The sequence below is a fragment of the Ciconia boyciana genome, chromosome 15 (genome assembly GCF_034638445.1).
Source record: "Ciconia boyciana chromosome 15, ASM3463844v1, whole genome shotgun sequence".
In the NCBI taxonomy this organism is placed as follows: Eukaryota; Metazoa; Chordata; class Aves; order Ciconiiformes; family Ciconiidae; genus Ciconia; species Ciconia boyciana.
Genome location: NC_132948.1, coordinates 10,952,320 through 10,971,692, shown reverse-complemented (window position 1 = coordinate 10,971,692; position 19,373 = coordinate 10,952,320). Strand labels below are relative to the sequence as shown.

The 19,373-nt window shown below is 38.0% G+C and overlaps 1 protein-coding gene across 1 annotated transcript in view; it reads right to left on the bottom strand.

The window, feature by feature from the left end:
- Window positions 1-1,385: 1,385 nt before the first annotated feature.
- Window positions 1,386-19,373, bottom strand: part of AACS (acetoacetyl-CoA synthetase) — a 43,781-nt gene continuing 25,793 nt past the window's right edge. The window contains exons 9-18 of the mRNA XM_072880392.1: window positions 15,528-15,608; window positions 14,284-14,408; window positions 11,567-11,631; window positions 11,266-11,388; window positions 9,811-9,924; window positions 9,183-9,308; window positions 7,519-7,588; window positions 6,542-6,600; window positions 5,472-5,674; window positions 1,386-2,719 (exon numbers count right to left, since the gene is read on the bottom strand). Coding sequence (XP_072736493.1) covers window positions 2,582-2,719; window positions 5,472-5,674; window positions 6,542-6,600; window positions 7,519-7,588; window positions 9,183-9,308; window positions 9,811-9,924; window positions 11,266-11,388; window positions 11,567-11,631; window positions 14,284-14,408; window positions 15,528-15,608 — 1,104 coding nt within the window. The 3' untranslated portion in view covers window positions 1,386-2,581. The remainder of the gene's footprint in view (window positions 2,720-5,471; window positions 5,675-6,541; window positions 6,601-7,518; window positions 7,589-9,182; window positions 9,309-9,810; window positions 9,925-11,265; window positions 11,389-11,566; window positions 11,632-14,283; window positions 14,409-15,527; window positions 15,609-19,373) is intronic.

The following is a 19,373-nucleotide window of genomic DNA, read 5'->3' as shown; positions in this document are numbered from 1 at the left end:
GGATTTGGAATGGGAGGAGTTGGACGCAGGAAGTCTGGATGGTATTCCCAGCTCTGCCACAGCCTCCTTTCGAGTGCAAGTCATTTCACAGCCTAAGGCAAGTACCCACTTACCTCTCCTCCTCCCTGGACTTCCATGAGCTGTCAGTGTCCAGCACTTCTGAAACTCAGATCCTTGAAGCCAGCTATAAAGTACATAGATCAATATACAAATATATCTACTTTTTTTGTTTGTAACTATGGTCTGGGAAAAGCTTTGCAACATCTGACATTTGCAAGAGATCAAATTATATCCATTAACAAAACTTTCCACAGTGTTTCCAGCAAGATAAAGGATTAAAAAAGCAGCCTCTAGGCATTGTATACGTTCTTAATGTATCTGTGCTTCTAAACTATCTTTAATTAATGAAATGTCCCAAAATTACTTATTAATAAGGATCTGTGGGCTTTGTAAACTCCAGACATTTTGCATGAATTAAAGAACGATATAATGAAGTTTTAATGAATACAAAGTCACAGTTAATGTAAAATTTATATATAGCATGCCAGAGGGGAAAGGAATTTAAGAGTACTTTTAATCATAGGTTATTGGCAGCTGGATAGCTCATTTTTATACTTTTCTAATGGGTGCTTGGTATTTATATTATCACATTTATCATGCCAGCATGGTATATTGTCTGACTTGGTACAGTTCAGAAAGTCAAATGGAGACCAGCTCATCTAAAGCCTCATTTGCTAATGAGGCATTTCTGCATCCTGCAGTGAATGTGGAGCTGGTGTCCACAATGACTGTGTTCTTTTGATTCAGTCACAGACCACCTGAGAGGGGCTACTCCTCAGCTGCATTTATAGGCAGTTTCACTCTTACTGAATTATTAGCAGCGATATCTGACACATTCTGCAACAGCCTTTGGCTTACTGGAGCAAGCGAGCTGAGATCTATCACAGGGTGGAAGAAATATACAATAAACTTTCACTAGCTGCAGCTAAACATGAGCATCTAGATTTTCCCTAAGTAACAGAGTACGCACCTTTCAGTACACAGATGTATCCCTTTCAGCAGCATTAACGTATCACAACCTACAACTTCTTACTGTACTGACACAAGGCACATTTTCAGCATACTTTCTTCCACTCCTCTTCACCTGTGACCTTCTCAATGAGCCAACCATGCATACATAACTAGCAGCAATATTTTACTTGTCCTGGGCTCCGCATAAGAAAACAGGATAAAACTTTCAGAGAACAATAATTCTGTAGCAGGGTGGACTTGGATTAAAGCCATTATAATCCATAACAAATCAAGCTAAAAATGATTCCATGACATCCAGTCAAAAGGAAAATAAAAATAAGACAATAACTGAGTTAAAGTTGAAACAAATGTAATATATTTTTACATATATATATAAAGAATCAATTTATTTTAATTAACTCTTTACCAATGCTGAATGCATTCAACACACTTGTAAGGACATCCAGGATTTAAATGCATTAAATACTTAACCCACAAAATTCAAACAGTGCAGGAGATACTGAATGCCAGACGTTTGGTACAACTACTGCAACTGTATTTTATGAAAAACAAACCAACATTTTAGTGCTTCCATTTTACTGTTTTAGTATGCTCACTGCAGTATTTTTCCCTTTATAAACTGGAAGGATACAGAGCTAGAAAACATTTCAGTCTTTCACTTTCAACATGACATTTAGTAAAAAAAGTTACAAAAACATCAGCTTTTCATAAACGAACACACTGGAATTCTTCAGCTAACATAACACAGGATTGTTGCCTTACAGCCAAAGAACTTCAAAACAAGGAAGCAAAATGCTGTCTTCAACTGCAATGATGTTAATCCAGAGTAATGACAGTAAATTCCATGGAAATAACCTGGAGTTACAACAGGAATAAGGAGGTGATTGCTCCCTCACCTTTTGAACCCCTAGAAGTCTATCAACTAAAAGCTTAAAACAATAGGAAGGTTACATCACAAAATGAAGCAGCAATTACCTTCAAGAGTACCGTGAGATTTTCAAGACTGAAATTCTTCTGAGTCGAGTCAAATGGGTTTAGTGCATTATGATTTGGCTTCATAAAAACATTTAAGTGCACACTACATATAGAACACTTCCATGTTTTGCAGTCAAGTAGTTAAAATCACTGTATACTCCTTGCACGTGACAAACACATGGATTGAAAAAATGTTGCTAAAAATCCACTTTAAAAAAAAGAAAATGAACATTTTATGAAAGAAATATTCTATTTGCAACTTTAACTTATGCTATTGGTGCTCCCATTTGATGGGCTGCTGATGTAAATCTAACCAGAAAAGATGCACTCATATATATAAAAATCAAAACAGGCAGGTTCCTCCTTCCAGGCTGGAAAAAACTCCAAGATATATGGCATATCTAAGCAATAAAAGGGAGCTAAGCTTTACCCAAGCCTTTCATAATGCACTTGAAATATTTTTTCTTTTAAAAGAACCACTGGTATTAAATAGAGCTTTTTCTTTACATACAGTATTGGTATATACAAAACAAACACAGAACAAAGACAGATGCAAAAACCCAAACAAGTGACTTCAGAAGTTTTGAAGCTCAGGAATATTTTTGTACAGGTCCAAAGTCTCTGGGTTTGAGAAAGCTCCCCGCTGCTCAACTTCTTTCCCTGCAATTATTTGCTTCACAGCTACTTCCACTTTTTTCCCATTTATCGTATACTGGAAAACAAAACCAGCAATGATAAAGTTACACTTTTCATTTAGTAGCTTTACGGAAATCTTCATGAAACACCACACCAATCCCAGAACTCAATCAAAATTTAGCACAATGTCTTCCCTTTTGTGTTATACTTGAGGCACCAGAATCTTTCTTCTGAAAATCACTTGAAGAGTAAGTAGAATTCAAAGAAGAGTTTATATGTGATTTTAGTTTATTATTCCTATTTGGTAATACTGTGAGAATCTGATCAAGCTCCAGCTTAAACCAATGAAACCAGACCAGAATCATGTTATAAACACTAAAAATCTTTAATATTTTATGTTCTGACACATCCAATTTTCAAACAATTTTTAATTTTCTAAGGATGGGCTCAAACCAAGCCCACTCCACTGGACTTTGGGAGAAGAAAACCATGACTTTTGTATCTTAAATGGACAGTCTTTTTCTAATAGGGTAAAGTGAAACACTGAACTTAAGTGGTCCTCAACATTCAAATGTTTCAAAACAAGCCATAAGAAACAGAGGCTTCACCTCCACTTATAAATCACACAAGTTTATTACATTGTGTTACTCTAAAAGTAAGGATGTTGCAGAAAAAAAAAACCCTAATTCTTCTCTTCTTGGGATCAGACCACTAATTTCTGACTAGTAAAGTATAGTAAGGAAGAACTACTCCAATGTTAACAGGAACTGTCAGGCCCATTTTAGATTATGATCTCTGCTTTTATAGGCACCAAGGCTTTAATTCCACCTTCCTTGGGCTGGTACCACTGAGAAGTTTTGGGAGATGGCAACTTTGAAAAGCTGACCTCCAAATCTCTCCTTAGTCTTGTCTGTCTGCTCTGGGAACAGAAACCACACTTGCTTTACTACTGAATCTGCTGATTGAGGAACCCAGGTTGTTCCTGGCCTCCAAAGCCTCTGAAACTCCTGAACTCCAGGCACCACCACTTTTCATGAGAGATCTTTCAGAGCTGGCTAAATAATCCTCAATTCAATACACTTTTGCAATATTGCTCTTGATACTAGATCAAAAACTTCTCCTTATTAAAACTACTGAAGTCATGTGCAATCTCTTGAACCATCTTAACCAACCAGTCTTCCTCCTCAACAATCATCAACCTAATTTTCACAAGCAGTTAGAAACCAGAAGACCTGTGTGGCCTGCAACAGAACTGCCCCCTTTAGAAAAGGGCAGACAGACCGGTCAGCAAAGCAAATTTGTTTACTTCAATCAGTAAACATCTTGGGGATGTTGACCAGAATGCTTATCTGGTCAGGACAGGACCAGAAAGATTCACACTAAGAGTTTGCAGTATGTTTTTTAACACCTGGATATCTCATTAAAAATCATGCTTTGTATTGCTTCAACACAGCTATACTATTTCTGCCAGTATGCAGTGTCAGTATACAGTCAGGATTAGATTGTACTTTCAGATGAGGATTCAAATACATTTCTAAAACTAGCAGAAAATAGAGAGGTTTCCCTTCCAAGCAAAACTTTCAAAGAAAGATGGGAGATAGCTTTGATCACTTTACCACTGGCATATTTACCTGAAAGGTAATTAAAATTCACTCAATTGTAAATTCAGTCAAAGTGTGAACTAATTAATCATCTAAGCAGGCTTTCCTGAGGGGCAGCCCATCACAAACACCTCACTGCCATCAGCTTCACACTGTACATTCAGGTGATTTACATGGTTTACAAGTTCAACACTTCATGCAGAAGCCAAGTTGCAGCCCAGTAAATCTAGGCTTCGCCATTTAACAGGTGCGGGGGATTTTACACTCATGCAAAGAAGACATTTTGAGCCAAGTATTATTTGCCAACAGTGCCCTGGAACAGAAGTAGCTCAGACCAGAACCAGATTGCTGTATGCACTATAGAGGCTGGCAGTCCTGAACCCTAGACCACTTTCAGAGAAATCTACACTGGCAGTAAATGGGTATCAGAATATCAAACGATTGCTCTGAAGTCTCAAGCCTTTTCTCTAGACACACTCAAGTCTATGTGCAAATGGACTTGAGACAACTACACTCTGCACTCCCATTCTGCTGCTCATAGAGCGGTTGAGGAGACCGTAGCATCAGAGAGCCCTGGCATTCCACAGGCCATTCCCACTGCAAGACAGGCATTCCAACTGAAGAGTTCATACAGCAAGGAAGAGCACTGTAGAGTAACACAGCACCAGAAGACTGAGCATGCAGAACCTTTCGCTATACGCATTTCTCTCCCGACCCCCTTAAGCACAAAAATTTTATTTTATAGTTACTGCTACAGTTAAGACAGTGATAGAGCTACATTTAAGTGGCTAAACAGATGTAAAAGTGAAATGGTTTATAAAACGATTTTATAAATTTGCTCAGTGCTCTCAGCTTTCATAAGAATGTCATTCAAAACAGGAAAACAAAAACAAAATAAGCTTATGGATAGCCAGAAAACCTAAAGTTAAATTACATTTTTAATATTTTCCTTTAAAAGGCTTAAGTGTATATTACTGAGAAAACGCAACATTTATAAACTGAGAATGGGCATTTTTAGGTATTGTTAAAAAACAAAAACATGCTTAGCTGAAAAGGAGATGAAGTGATGTTGCTAGGCAACATAGACAAACTATTTATAAAGCTCGAATACACTTTTGAGATGCTAAAATTTCCATGCATGTGGGTTTGAAGAGTGATGACAACTGCTCCTTAATTACTATTCAAGGTGACAAAGAAAAAAAGTAGGCAGCATTTTTCATGACATACCGGAATGCCTTTGGTTTCTAGAATGAGGCTTGGAACATGCCTGGCAGAAAGCGCTATACGTATTGCATCTCGAATTCTTTTCACCAGATCCTCGCTGAACGCATGGTTTAATGCCATCTTCAGGAAGAGTATCACCCTCTCCTCCCCATCTTTGTTGTACTGAGGGACACAGAGGCTATCAGAAACCTCCTCAAAGGCTTCAACTGAAAATAAAGGAAGAGTCCTTATTAGCACTTGCATTTGTATGCTATTCGGGATGAACATATTTCTTTTGGTGCAACCACAAAAAAAATCACCTCCCCTAGAGCTGCAAAGGCAAAACAGACATCCTGGATAGGTTATTCTACAATGAGCCTCCCCTCTGGGTGCTCTGAAATTTTAACTCCTGCTCATTCAGGTGAAAATCCACATTTAAGGACTATATATATTTAGGCCCAGGACAAAAAAAAATTCTGCTATAACTTTTGGGACAAATAACAAGTTTTTACACTAAGCCATTTTCTTTGGCTTTCCTCACAATCCCTATTGCTGCATAGACAGAAAACTAGCACACGCGATGACACAAGAACAAAGAGAGGCAACAGGTCCTTAAGTCTCAGATTAGCACCTTTGCAGGCACACAGTTTCACCACCTTTCACAAGACAGACCTTCTTTGAAATATGAAGCACAAGCTCAAGAACTTAATCTAATTATTAGGAAAGATACAATAAAACCAGTGTCAAGAGCTTGTCTTGGGGGGAAAAAAGAAAAGCCTCAGAAGTTAGGTATTCTCTTATAAATATGCGTGATATAATTAGTCTGTAAGGCCTTATTATATGAAAGCAACACCTTATGGAGAACACATCTCAACTACTCATCTCCAGTCCTACAGATACTTCAGGAAAGCAACGAATTTCAAGTCTACAAAACAGAATTTTACTGTTAATGCTAATATGCTCTGTCCTGTCTTTCATTTGACAAACGGCAAGTCTTTTATTGCTTAATCCTTCCAAACACCTTTATAATGCTTACATTTCAGATTTAAGGCAACAATGTCACAGCTGAAAGAGGTGGAAAGTTAATTTCATACCTATGTTATAGATTTCAGAACTTCCGAATCTTACTCCATTTGGATTTAATGTACCATCACTGGAAATCACACACAAATAAAAGAAAGAAGCATTAAAATGTGATTATAGTTTGATGAAAAGAGAAAAATTGATGCAATTAACCAAGTCTCTCCACATTTCATGCAGTGAATATGCAGCCACATTAGAAAGAGAATTTTAAAAGAATTTGATTCAAAAAGGCATTTTGGTCATTAGAATGAAGTTGTACAGAGAACCTCAATGTTATTCATTCACCTTTCCTAGTCCCTCCCCTTTCTAGTAGCCTACAAATACACACATACACCACTGACAAAACAGACCAAGAATCTTTGTAGTACTCCATCATATTGCAATTACTTCCCAGTCTCTTATAGCTGGAACTTGTGTTTCATATATAGCAGCCTCACACTGTATGTCTGTTGGAGTAGGTCTATATAGTGACAATGCCAGACAGCTTCAAGGCACTCAGTGAACTTTGTTTTGCACAGCAACTTTTAAACACAAGCAGAAAATTTAGCCACAATTGTGATCTTGAAGGTTACGATTGCTAACACAAGCACAACTTAATACCTGACCTTCTATAATGAAGTTTTGCTGTAAAGCAAGTCAATGGCAAAGCCAAGACCAGAAGACAAGTTTCCTGATTCACCACCTTGAGTGTGCTGCACTCAATTTGAACTCTTATAGATGATCATTATAAACCATGGAACACAAACCCAAGTCCAATACTGTCTTGTGTTCACATATACAAAAGTGGGGTAGAACTTTGAAATGGGCTCTCTTCCCTCTAATCCAGCTGCTCTGATTAATTTAAGGGTTGAAATCTACAATACTGGATTTAACAAAACAAATACAAAGCTAAGAGGCATGACTGAGAATCATGTACATTACGCTCTAAGGTTAAGTTTGCAAATTTTAACACTTGTTTACTCAGAACACTTTCACCAAAATACTATACCTGCGACCCAGCATAACAATTCCTCCTGTTTTGGGATTAATTTTGCAGTAATCACCATGGGCCCAAACACCTATTACAGAACGACAGAGATTAAGCAGCTGATTTCTTATTCATCCAGTCACGGCAGACATTTGTGTAACTCAATTCACATAACTTAGTAAATACATACAAAAATATAACATACCAGATATACTTTGAGAAATACCCACAGCAAATGTAGCAGTACTTAACTACACAAACAACCCACCTTGCATTTACTACAAAGAGCTAGCACACACAAGAGTAGCTCACATATTAGGATCAAACCCTAAGTTATCTTCTGATTGCTTGTTTGCATGACTATACAGCACCCTTTAGAAAACAGAAGAATAGCTGCTCTGAACACCACATTGAGGAAACTGGAAGAATCTTCCACAAAGGTAACTATTCCCACCAGTCTTTCTTGATCCACTTTTATGATGTCAAATTCTGTGCATGAAGCTTTCTGGGTTTGCACAATAGGTCTCAATTCCCTAGGGAGCTTATGTGCTTAATGTTCTTAATTTGTGTTAATGTAAAATCAGATTTGACTTCTCAGAGCTGGAATAACCTTTGTGTTATTTTTAAGATTGATACCACTACAGCAGCCTGCCACAAACAGAAATACAAGCCAATTCTACTCAAATTTTTCTAAAGAAAAAATAAACCTCAATTATTTGCACATAAGATCATTTTCTAACTTATAACTGTTACAACCTTAAGCCCATTTACAAGGAAAAACAGAAAAGGGGTTTCAGACAGAACCTCTGGACCACAGTGATTTCAGTCTAACAACTGTCACAGATTTTTTTTTTCCCCCATTTATTGTTCTCAGGCTTACATGCAGACTGCACCTTCTACATTACTTCAATTTTCCTATACGATTATCTCCTGCTGCACATACTGACTTCTCTTGTGAATCCACTCTATATTGCTGCTATTTATAAAAAAGCTTCCATCTCCAGAAAGAAGCAGCTTGAGGTCCTGCTCCTATAAAAGCCCCTGCCCAGTAGGCAGCAGGGAGTTCAGCATCGCTGTGCCACATAAGCAAAAGCTCTGGATGAGCAGAGTCCTCCACAATTATTAGGAAGAAAGCCTCTGGCCCGCAGTACCTGTTCCTTTACTCTTACCACCACTGGAAGACTGTATGAATGCAGAATATGCATGTCTGAGGCAGCATATACTTAAACCTCACACTAATGAGGTAGCAGGTCAGCACTTATCCCTTAGGATTCACTCTTCCAGCTAGGTAGGAGCAGTCTGGCAGAGGTGCAGTAGCACTCATTAATGGAGGATTGCTCCCTGACCTATTCAGCACTTTCATTTCACACATGCCAAGCAGTCTATGTCTGCACTACAGGTTATCAGGCTGTTACAGTCATATCTGCCTAATGATAGCAGGAGCAAAATGGGATTGAGCTTTACGGAGATTCTTAAACTGATTTGGATCCATATTCAAAACAAAGCACTACAAAACAGAGTGAGATATTATGAAACATGCCATGGAGTTCTCACCCTGGAAATCTAGATTCAAAGCTGTACCTGCCTATCACTGGGCAAGAATAAACCTGTACCTTCCTAAGAGCAGCAATAGAATCTATATCCTTGGTCAGTTTGAGCAATATCCAAAGCTCTTCATTACATACCTGGGAATTTTGAAAAATAAGCCTTCCTGTATTTGTTTCCATTCTCATCATTCCAGAAGTGCGTAGGCTGACAGGGAATAGGCTTGGTACAAACCAGCTCTCCACTTTCACCCCAAACTGGTTTTCCTGTTCACAAAGAAAGAGGCATTTTCTGCATTTCCCTTCTGTAATCAAGAGTATCAAAGCTAAGAGCATCTACAGTTATTACTTACATGCCAGATGCTGACATAGATATGAAGAGAGCCATGACTAGTCATCTTAACAGCTTTTGTCCAATTCTTCAACTCATCCCTATCTTAACCTCAGTAACCTTCAGGAGAGTTACACTGCAGGGTGAAGCCAGCCTGCCATCCACAGCGACATAGCTAATTAGCACGCACACCAGAGGCTAGAATTTGGCCTGATGTGCTTTATCAGAGTAATGGAAAAGGAGGGCCTTTTTACACAATGGTTATCTTCACTAGAGTCCTGTACAATTCAGATCAAATGGATCCAGATCCAGGTTTTGCAGAACATGTTTCCAAAGTGAAATCGCCCATTTACAGCTGTTTACCCATCTGATGACTGAAACATAAGGTCATAACTACTGTATTTCATAAGTGTACACAATATTTCGGATAATAGTTACCTTCATCATTCCACGCTTCTACAGCCATTCCAAGATTTCTGCCCTGAATTTCTCCTTTGTATACTGGAATTGTAACATTCTGGCCCATGAAACACGAAATTATATCCGTCCCACCTACAGTAAAAGAAGTCTATTAGAATACACAGTACTTTTTGGAAAAAGCAAAACTGTTCTAGAGAACAGCAAGCTGACACCTTTGCCAAATGCTCCTGATCCACATTAAGCAGCATAGAATATACAGTCAGTATTATCTAGGATGTTATATGACTTAATAAAACAAGGTTTCTTTTCTTACTTTGTATGTCTTTATATGTGTATGCCCTTCATGCAGAAATATTCCTTAAGGTATAACTTTTCCTCTTCCAACAGTTTCTTTAATCTCTTTTAAGGAAGTTTCCATTTATATAAGAATGAGAATAAAGAGGCCCTAAGTTTACAGACTTAGATATTTAAGATAACTTAGAAATGTTTTCATTAGTTAAAACTAACCAGTCAAGCTATTCCACTCAATATTTACTTAGCTTTTATATCTTGTTCTCATCAGCACAGAGGCTGGGCGGGGGAAAGCCATGCCTATAGGATGAACAGTTATCTTAATAAAAATAGATACTGTCAAAGTGCTTACTTAACTGGAATATTTATAGTCTTTCTGTGACTTCAAGGAAGTAGAATTATAAGAAACAAATCAATCCTGTTAGCTTTACTCATAAAAATAGTCTTGTGCATTTGAGACTATTAATGTCTATAGTAGCAAGTTCAAGATTCAGTACTACTCTTACTAAGACCAGAGTCAGAGGTGACTTTAGAGGCAGAATAGTCAGACTTTAAAAATTAAACTAAACTGAGTTAAAAAGCCCTTTGAAAAAGTCAGTCCTTGTTACAAAGCAGAATGAGGAGTTTGTGGTAGACCTTACATGAACAGAAGCTGCCTCAGCTAGCACTCCTCACAACAAACTGCACAGTATGTGGGCTTGATATTTCTCTAATTACATAATTTACAAAAAATCTGTCTCCAGTGCCAATTACTTGGCACAAAAGAAATGAAATGGGAACATGGAAAAACCTCTCCAAGAGGTATTTTCTGCTAAAGTCAGCTATTTGCAGAACAGCATGTTCTGTGGGTTAATAGAGTCTTTTCTTGATCTCACCCTGCTACCCCTAAGGACAGCCAGTCAAAATAAATGATCCTGCTTAAAAAAAAAGCTAAAACCCAAAACATCTACCATGTCAGAAACATTCCACCTAAAAGCCTTTGAGTGTACAAGCTTCATTATGGCACACTGAATTATGCAGAAAATCTCTGCACTAAAAAGACAATTAATTCCAGTTTAACTATAACCAAGCCTGAATGATCCAAGGCTTAAGCTTCCCAAACATACAGCAGCAAACAATCAAGAAGGAAATGCACAGGCAATGAACAGAATTACTAAGATGCATGCAGCATAGAAGCATCACCTGAAACAGATCCCAGGAGGACACTGCTTTTTATGTGTTTGTAGACATACTCATAGCTTTGAGATTTCAGCGGTGATCCTGTAGACAGTATAGTGTGGAGTGTTTGGAGATTGTGTGTTTCACCTTACAAAAGAGGAAATCAACAAAATAGGTTAAGGTAGAATTTTTACAAGAGTTTGTAACTATTTGTCACTACAATCCAGAATAATTACATAAAGGACTTTGTGACAACAGGGCCAGAACCTGGAGAGGAAAGGCAGGAGGGAGGACAGAAGGGATTCAAGAGCTTTTTGAAGCTTACATGGTTTTAAATTTTTCTCTTCTAGCACAGCCAGCCACTTTGCACCTGTTCCAAGGATGGTGATCCTAGAGGGGGAAAAAGTTTCAATGTTTTGCATATTTAAACATGCTAAGATTCTAAAGACCTGCAATTCCCACTGTAGTAAGCAGAGGCTGTAGACACTCTGTACATTGGTTAGTCAAGCAATGCAGTCTCTTAAATCTGTTTAAGTGCAAGGCACATCCTTTTGAGCAATCAAAATTAGTCAGATCACATGTCATTTCTGCAGCTTTGGAACTTTTAATTCTATCTTTAAATATTAAGCAAAGCTTTCCCACCCCGTGGAAAACGTTCACTATCACTTACAGGAATTCATAACTGCAGAACACTCCAAAGACATCACAAAATCTTATAACATTTACTTCATCAACGGGCCATAATTGCCACTAAGCTGTTTAACACAAGACTGCTGCCTTGTTACAGTCTCACGTATAAAAATTATGCCATTTCAGGGCACAGTTTGACAAAGAATACTTCACACTGAAGACAGCAACCAGTGATTTTTAGACACCTGTTCAGTTTCCACTAATGAAAGTCTGAGTTGCAGGTGCCTAACTGAACATGAAATTCAGCCTAGCTAACTGAACTGAATTCTGCCCTTGCAGAAAGTGTATTTAGAGCTCTCCAATACAACATAATTAAAACTTGAAACGAAGGCTGTACTCCTTTCCTACTCTATTGATGGAAGTACTAGTTTAATGTTTCTGCTGACTTTCAGGAAATCCTCTTCCCTGCCTTCTGCTAATTAATTTTATATTACAGCAATAAACTCAGTCAAGAAAATGCATTAGAGACAGATAAGGATAAGGGATACAGTCTGAGTGCACAGAACATGGGCAATACATATATCAGTAGAACTTAAAATAAGATCCTGCTATCTTTGCTTTTACTCCAAAGGCAAGATGGAAGGTAAAACAGGCCTTGAAATAACAATACAGTTTCAGAAGCAGAGAGAGGGCTACTTCAACACTATCAAAAGGGGATGTCTTCCTTTGCCGTTTAGGTGGATGACAGTTACTGAGACGCTGCCACCTCTTGGGTAAGGACAGGGACAGGCTATTTGCACAAACACACTGGTGCATAGAGCAATTTATCAGGTACAGCACCGTGAGAGCCCACAGAAGTATACTGCTCCCTCAGTTACGTACCACAATCACATGAACTGTTTCTACTCTTGTATAATCTTACTTTTCTTCCATGCTTCAAATTATTGCTTATTTTACAGTTAGAATAAGTAATGCTTCTCTGTTTATTTTTAAGCTCTTTGACACTTCCTCTACAGCACATGTAGAGCCTATTCTCCTATTATTTCCTTCCAAATGCTATATAATTGGTGGTTGGCAACTAAATACAGTTCACTTGAACAGATCTTTAACTGATGTCCACTTAAGTAATTCCTGTCATGCAGTATAAGATATCCTGATGATACTACAAGAATATGCTATCTGAAGGAAAGTATGGTACATCTTCAGAGAAGTAAGGTAGTCTTAACATGTTGAAGCCTTTTTTTTTTAAATATGTAACATATGATTGAGTTGGGAACAGACTGCATTATGAAGTACCACACAGATGGCCACCGCTTTTAGTACCAGATTACAAAAAAGTGAGACATGCAGACACATTTCAGTTATCTTCACTTACTTTTGGCATGTAGAAACAATGCTTAAAAATAAGCTGTGTTATTTCTTGATTCTAAATTTTTGCCTGTTGTTCTAGTGGGGGTTTTTTGGGGGTGGGGGGTGTCTTAAGTTTGTGGTTTTGTGTTGGGTTTTTTTTACTGGAAGCATTCTGACTAGGCATTAACCTTCAATTATAATAGCCAGAGACAAAATGTCAGTCTTTAAATATTACATGTCACAAAAGACAGAGTGAAGTTGAAATTATTAATCATCAAGAGTCAAAGTGAATCTTTTGGCATCCACTTTCCACCACAAAGGAATTAATTTTAATTATAAATTAAAAATGACACTCATTATTTTACCAGTAATAGCATTCAGATCAGTTGGCAAAATAGGGAAGTTACAAAAAAAGTTTAACCAGTGTACAAAGCCAAATACCACCACAGAATTTTACAGCTGTTTATCTGATACCTGCCATTTCTCTAGGCTTCGAGAGAGGGCACTGTGAGCTTTTTTAGGCACAAAGAACTGTGTAAAACAATTAACAAACAGCTTGACAGGGAGAATTAGGCATTATAGATTAAAAAGCAAAACATGAAAATATAAGCAACCCTGCTGAGCCTTTCCAGTCAATTTATGTCTTTAAGTCAAAGTGCTATATTGAGTCTCATGTTGAGCTGCTTGAAATAAAAGATTCTTATTTTCTAAGTTCTGAGTGTGCTCAGAAATTACTCTTCAGATTGCTCCCAATTACTGCCTTTTGAAAAGGCTGCTCTTGAAAACTGACTATTGAACCAAAATTCTTTGTTTACTTGGAATCCAAATACTTGACTCAAATTTGAAACAATCAGCTCTTTGTCTCTTCTGCTCTCTCAAAGATTGCTTTAGTACAAAATTTTAAAAAGTAGTTTCACTCAAGGCTAAGCCAAAAGATAAACTATGTCATGCTACACACTAGTTTCTGACCAAGGGAATGACACCTTTAATGAGGTTGCTTGTATGCAGTCATCTTAACAGAGGCAAAGACCATTATCCTTCCATTTAACCTTGTTTACATACCCTAGTCTGTCAGTCAAGTCCCAGAGCACATTTGGCGATGGAATTAGAGGAGATCCATCATACAGGACCACTGAAGCTCCTGTAGCAAGTGCAGTCACTAACCAATTCCACATCATCCAGCCAGTCTGGAAAAGAAAAAATACCTACGTTAGTTGCAATCTTTGCCAGCTAGCTGTCCACTTTCCTGGCAGCTCTATCACGAGATCATGAGTGTTGCTTGCTGTCATGTGCTGGTAGAGGAGCTACAGGCAACTAGAAAATGATGGACAGGTGTAGCTCTTGGCAGAATCATCTGGACCAAAGCATGCTCCCTGCCCTTATGCAGGAGGTGCCATCTTCCCTTCCACTTTCCTTGCCCAAAGTTTTCCTGCTTTAAGAAACTGTTAAACCAACACTTGAGTTTATGCCCATCTCTGCTGATTACATCTAACGATACTATTTAGGAATCAGATAAGGCTGGAGCACTGTTTATCCTCTCACCTGTCCCAAGACAGGATCAGCTACATGTTCCTGACAGATGTTCATCTACCTTATCTTTACAAATACCTAGTAAGATGAGGATTCCACACCTTTCTATACACATACCTTTAAAGCATAAGAAAGCAAGAGACAGGACAACTTTGGAACAAGGTAATTGTAATATCTCCATGGAGGAATCATTATAAACTGACTAGGTGTGTTAAAGTTCAGAAAGAACCTCATGAGGAAAGACATTAGCCTTCTCAAACCGTTAGAGTAATAGAAGATTTTGGAATAATTTTCTTTACCACAGCATTAGAAAAAACCCCACCACATAACTGAACTCCTACATAGATCAGTTTTATTCTCTTTCCTTTACTAAACTTAGAGTTGTGCAGCTTCTTTCCTCCCCACCAAAACAAAGACATAACAGAAATTATCATCTTCAGTATGGTCAAGCCTTGCATGGAGCAAGAAGGTGGAGCCTGTTTTGCAGGTGGTATTGATGAGGCAGTTAGATCAATAAACCTAAGAGACAGTAAAAATCAATCCATTTTCCTCACTAATTAGATCAGAAACATTTAACATGGGTTTGACCTTTCATCAGAAAGGTCCCTGTTGCATTTTATTATTCCACCTGATTTTTTTAAACTCAGTTAAGTAGGACAATCCCTTGCAGAACAAGAATTAAAAACACATTAAAATGTACTTGTAGATTTGTAGGAAAAACTCTGATTTCTATTAAAAAAAGTGTTTTTTAAAACACCTTAATAAGCCACACTTGCCGTTGTATAGTACATAATAATGTCATTGCTGGTCATGTTGCCATGAAGAATGTGTTCCTTCAGATGCTGTATTAGCGTACCCTGGAAAAAACATAGTGAAAGAAAAATACAAGTTCATATAAATGAAAAGCAAAACTCTGACAGCACATTAAGACTTCAAAAAAAACCTAATGTTGTCAAGCCTTTGCAGGATGTACTCCAGGATTACAGGCAAGTATTTCCTTTTAACCACAGCCAAAATAAATCCCAGGGCCTATCTACAGCAGCAGCAATTGCATTCTCCATTTTCTCACATAACTTTTCAGCCTCCCTCATTAGACCTCAGCAATTCCCACTGCACATCACTTGTAATCCATGGAATAAATAACTTCCTTCACTTCCAACTCTGCCCAGCCAGAGTTGCAGAGTACTCCATGCAGGCTATAATTTTAACAGCATGCTTTTACCAGTCAGATTTTCCAAGATAAGCCCTTTGACAGAGTTTCATTTTCAATACATCTAGGCAACTGGGAGGAATGAGGGACCTAGAGCTGCTATAAACTGTAGCAGCTGTTACACATTAACACTGTTTATCCAAACTATCTTATCTATTAACATCTAGGAGGCAAAAGACCTAACTATACACATCTCTTGTAAATATTGGAGCGACCAGCAATGTGAAAAATCTCGCTGCTCAAAGCATCAATATCAACAATAAAGTAGTTAAATATATTACTTCCTTTCCTCTTTTGTTGGAAATGCTGCTGAAGTACCTTTCTGATCATCATTAAAGCATAACTTGTTAGGATAAATAAATTTACAAACTACTTCACTAAGTCACTTCACTGCAGTGACAAATTAATGTGGTTGATTTTAAAATAAAGATGGTTTTTGCATTTATGCAAGGAGTTATAGTGGAACTATTAAGAACCTCAGAAGCATGAAACAAGATTTATGCTTAAAGAAAACAGATTACAGATAAACATTTGAAATTAAAAAGGAGAGTCATAAAACTGGGACACACTTCGGGAGAAAAGGCAGAAAACAGTAAAGAAAAATAAAGGACTAAATCTTACTTTCTCTTCACAACTCAAAGCAACCAGGTCTGAATTCAGCTGCTACTGTTTGAATACACTAAGCTGTCACAATGCTGCCACCTAGCTATAGCTACCATTATCTACATTTAAAAATGAAAAAAAATTCGGGATTTAGAAACACTGTGTCTAACTTAACAGTTAAGGTTGCCAAAAGAATTGCAGGTGTTAACATAATTATTCCATTTATAAAAGCAAGCACATTGCCTCTGCAGGAAAATCTGAAAAAGCCATACAAAGTAGTGAAATTAAAAGTCAAATTTGATTAAAATAAATATTGGCTTTCTTTTTCCTCCATTTACTTGTTGCTATTCCACAGTTTTGGAGCCAAAAGGAAATTTTTTTAGCAATGACTTTAGGCAGAGGCTATGAACTATTCCCTGCAAAATCTGGTAACTCGCAGTCTGGAAACAAAGGTATTGTGGTAGAAGGCATAGCTGTTCTAAAGAGCTAATGGCCCAAGATGCTCTCTCAAGTTTATTTATAGGACTTGTATGACCCTCAAAATAAGTCCTAAGCATTTAGCATTTCATGACACAGATCTGGTAGCTGATAAAAACTTACTGGTCTGCTTGTCTTCATTGGGCTTAACATATGGCTGAAAGTGCTGAGCATCTGGAGTGTCAAAAAATCAGTAGGCACTGCTGCTCCTGAGCCACACTATCAGCACATAAGGGACCAGTGCTAAGCGGTTACATAGCTGAGAGAGAGCAGCTACTCATGGCTGCTGGTCCTGGTCTCAAATAAGCAGTGTTCTCTATACAGCGTTCAGAAAGTGTCTGAGCATGAAAAATCCTCAGAGAGATTTGCCTACAGTTAATACAAGAAGTCTGTAGCAGCGCAGCTATTTAAGCCCAGGTCTTGAGAGCCCTTACAATGGATAGAAATGAACTGATGAGGGTTTTACCAAAAAAATTCTTAGATAGTTGGGAGTATGGAATAATGGAAAAAGGGCCTATATGAATGGGGTAAGAAGCAGAAGCAACATTTTTAGGACTTAAGAATAACAATTACTCGCTAATGTTTTTTCAATAACCCTCCAAACATCTTTCTGTAGCACACCCAATTTTTCCAGTATGATACAACTTTGCTTCCAAGGCCAGAAAAATCTTACTCCCTCTGAGGCACTAATTTAAATCACCTTCCCTGACCTGGCTTCATTTTCATTATTTACATATGCTATTTCACTGTGTGTCAAGAAAACAGAATATGTGCAGAGAAAACAGACCAGAAACGTACTGCAGAACTAGATAAACTGAGCTACAAAATTTAAAGTAAGCTGCCTATTAGCATCTATAAGATCAGTACAGTAACAGAACAGCATTGAAGTGTGCTGCAAATAAGCAATAATTGAAATGTCTTTACTGAAATGTCATCTCTTCTTGCATTTAACTATCAAAACCAAACTTCAGTTAATCTGAGGCTGGAAAATGAGACAGATACCATGGGCTAATTCTGCTTTTGTTGAAATCAATGAGAATCCTCCTATTAATTACAGTGGAAACAAGATTAAGCCAAGAACAGAGGAACCCAATCAAGTGTGCACAAGACATCTAAGAATTTCTTTGTATGGATTTTACTGTAGGCCCTATTCAAACTGACACATACAAAGCATGCACACCAAGGAAGCCTCTGATGCAACAATTTGCTTTTAGGCCAGAGGTGTTAGCACCAGAACTTAAGAAAAAACACATCACCCTGCAATACAGGAACTACAGAGCTGCTCAGTGGGAACACAGAATCCTCATAAATAACATATCCCATTCAATAAACCATCACATTCTCTCCTCCCCAGCAAGGATGAGTAGTCTGTACCTAAACTCCAAGGTAGCTCCGTATTAACTGAAAAGATGTTTCAGATGGAGAGCAGGGGCATGATTAAGGGCAAGCTAAGCAGCCATACAGATAACATGGGAAGAGGAAGAACTTTGCAACAAAGAAAAATCCTGTTGTCTGATCTACATCTGTGGTTTTCATTTCCCTACTGTTTATCATGCATCACTGAACAAAACACCTGTCCTGTTTTTGCTAGTCCATCTTTGCAGTACTTAACCAGTCTAAAGCCAGCACAGCTTTGAAGTTTGACAGCTGTTTTGAAATATACCTCCTTCTTTCTTCTTCACAGACAGAGGATTTGTGTCCCAAAGGGACCATTTTATATATCACATGCTGCCTGGTATGACCTCCTATCGATAATATGTAAAGCAGAGTGTTTACAGCCAGCATGGGATTTGTCTATGGACAAATCCTCCGGTCCTTGCCATCAAAGAGAGACAATAACATACACACTATGGGCATAACAAAGCGATCCTGCCCTCAGGCTACCTAGACAACTCCATAGCCAGTCTCACAAGATGCTCATCCTGACTTTCAGAGCAAATAACAGAAACAGTGGACACTGGCTAATAGTTGTGCAGTTTAATTTATACAAGTGGGTACAAATGCACTAGACAACACATTCTGCCTGCCTTAAGGGGAAAAAGCCCTGTCTTTTATTAAGGACTATACTAATGGCAGAGTTAAAGTTTCAACACTATGCCTGACTGCTGGAGTAACTTCCTGAACTTTAAGTTGCCTAGAACAACTCTTAGGACATGAACTGTAAGTGGAAAGCATGTGAGCACAGGGGATTTTGGCAGCAATGTCGTATAAACCTTTAGTCATAACAAGACACTGCCTAAAGCAAAGCTTCCATCCAAAGCAAAACCTACACCTAAAGAGATAGCTAACCTTCTGGCTTCCTTCCTTAAAAACGATTGATGAGGATGACATG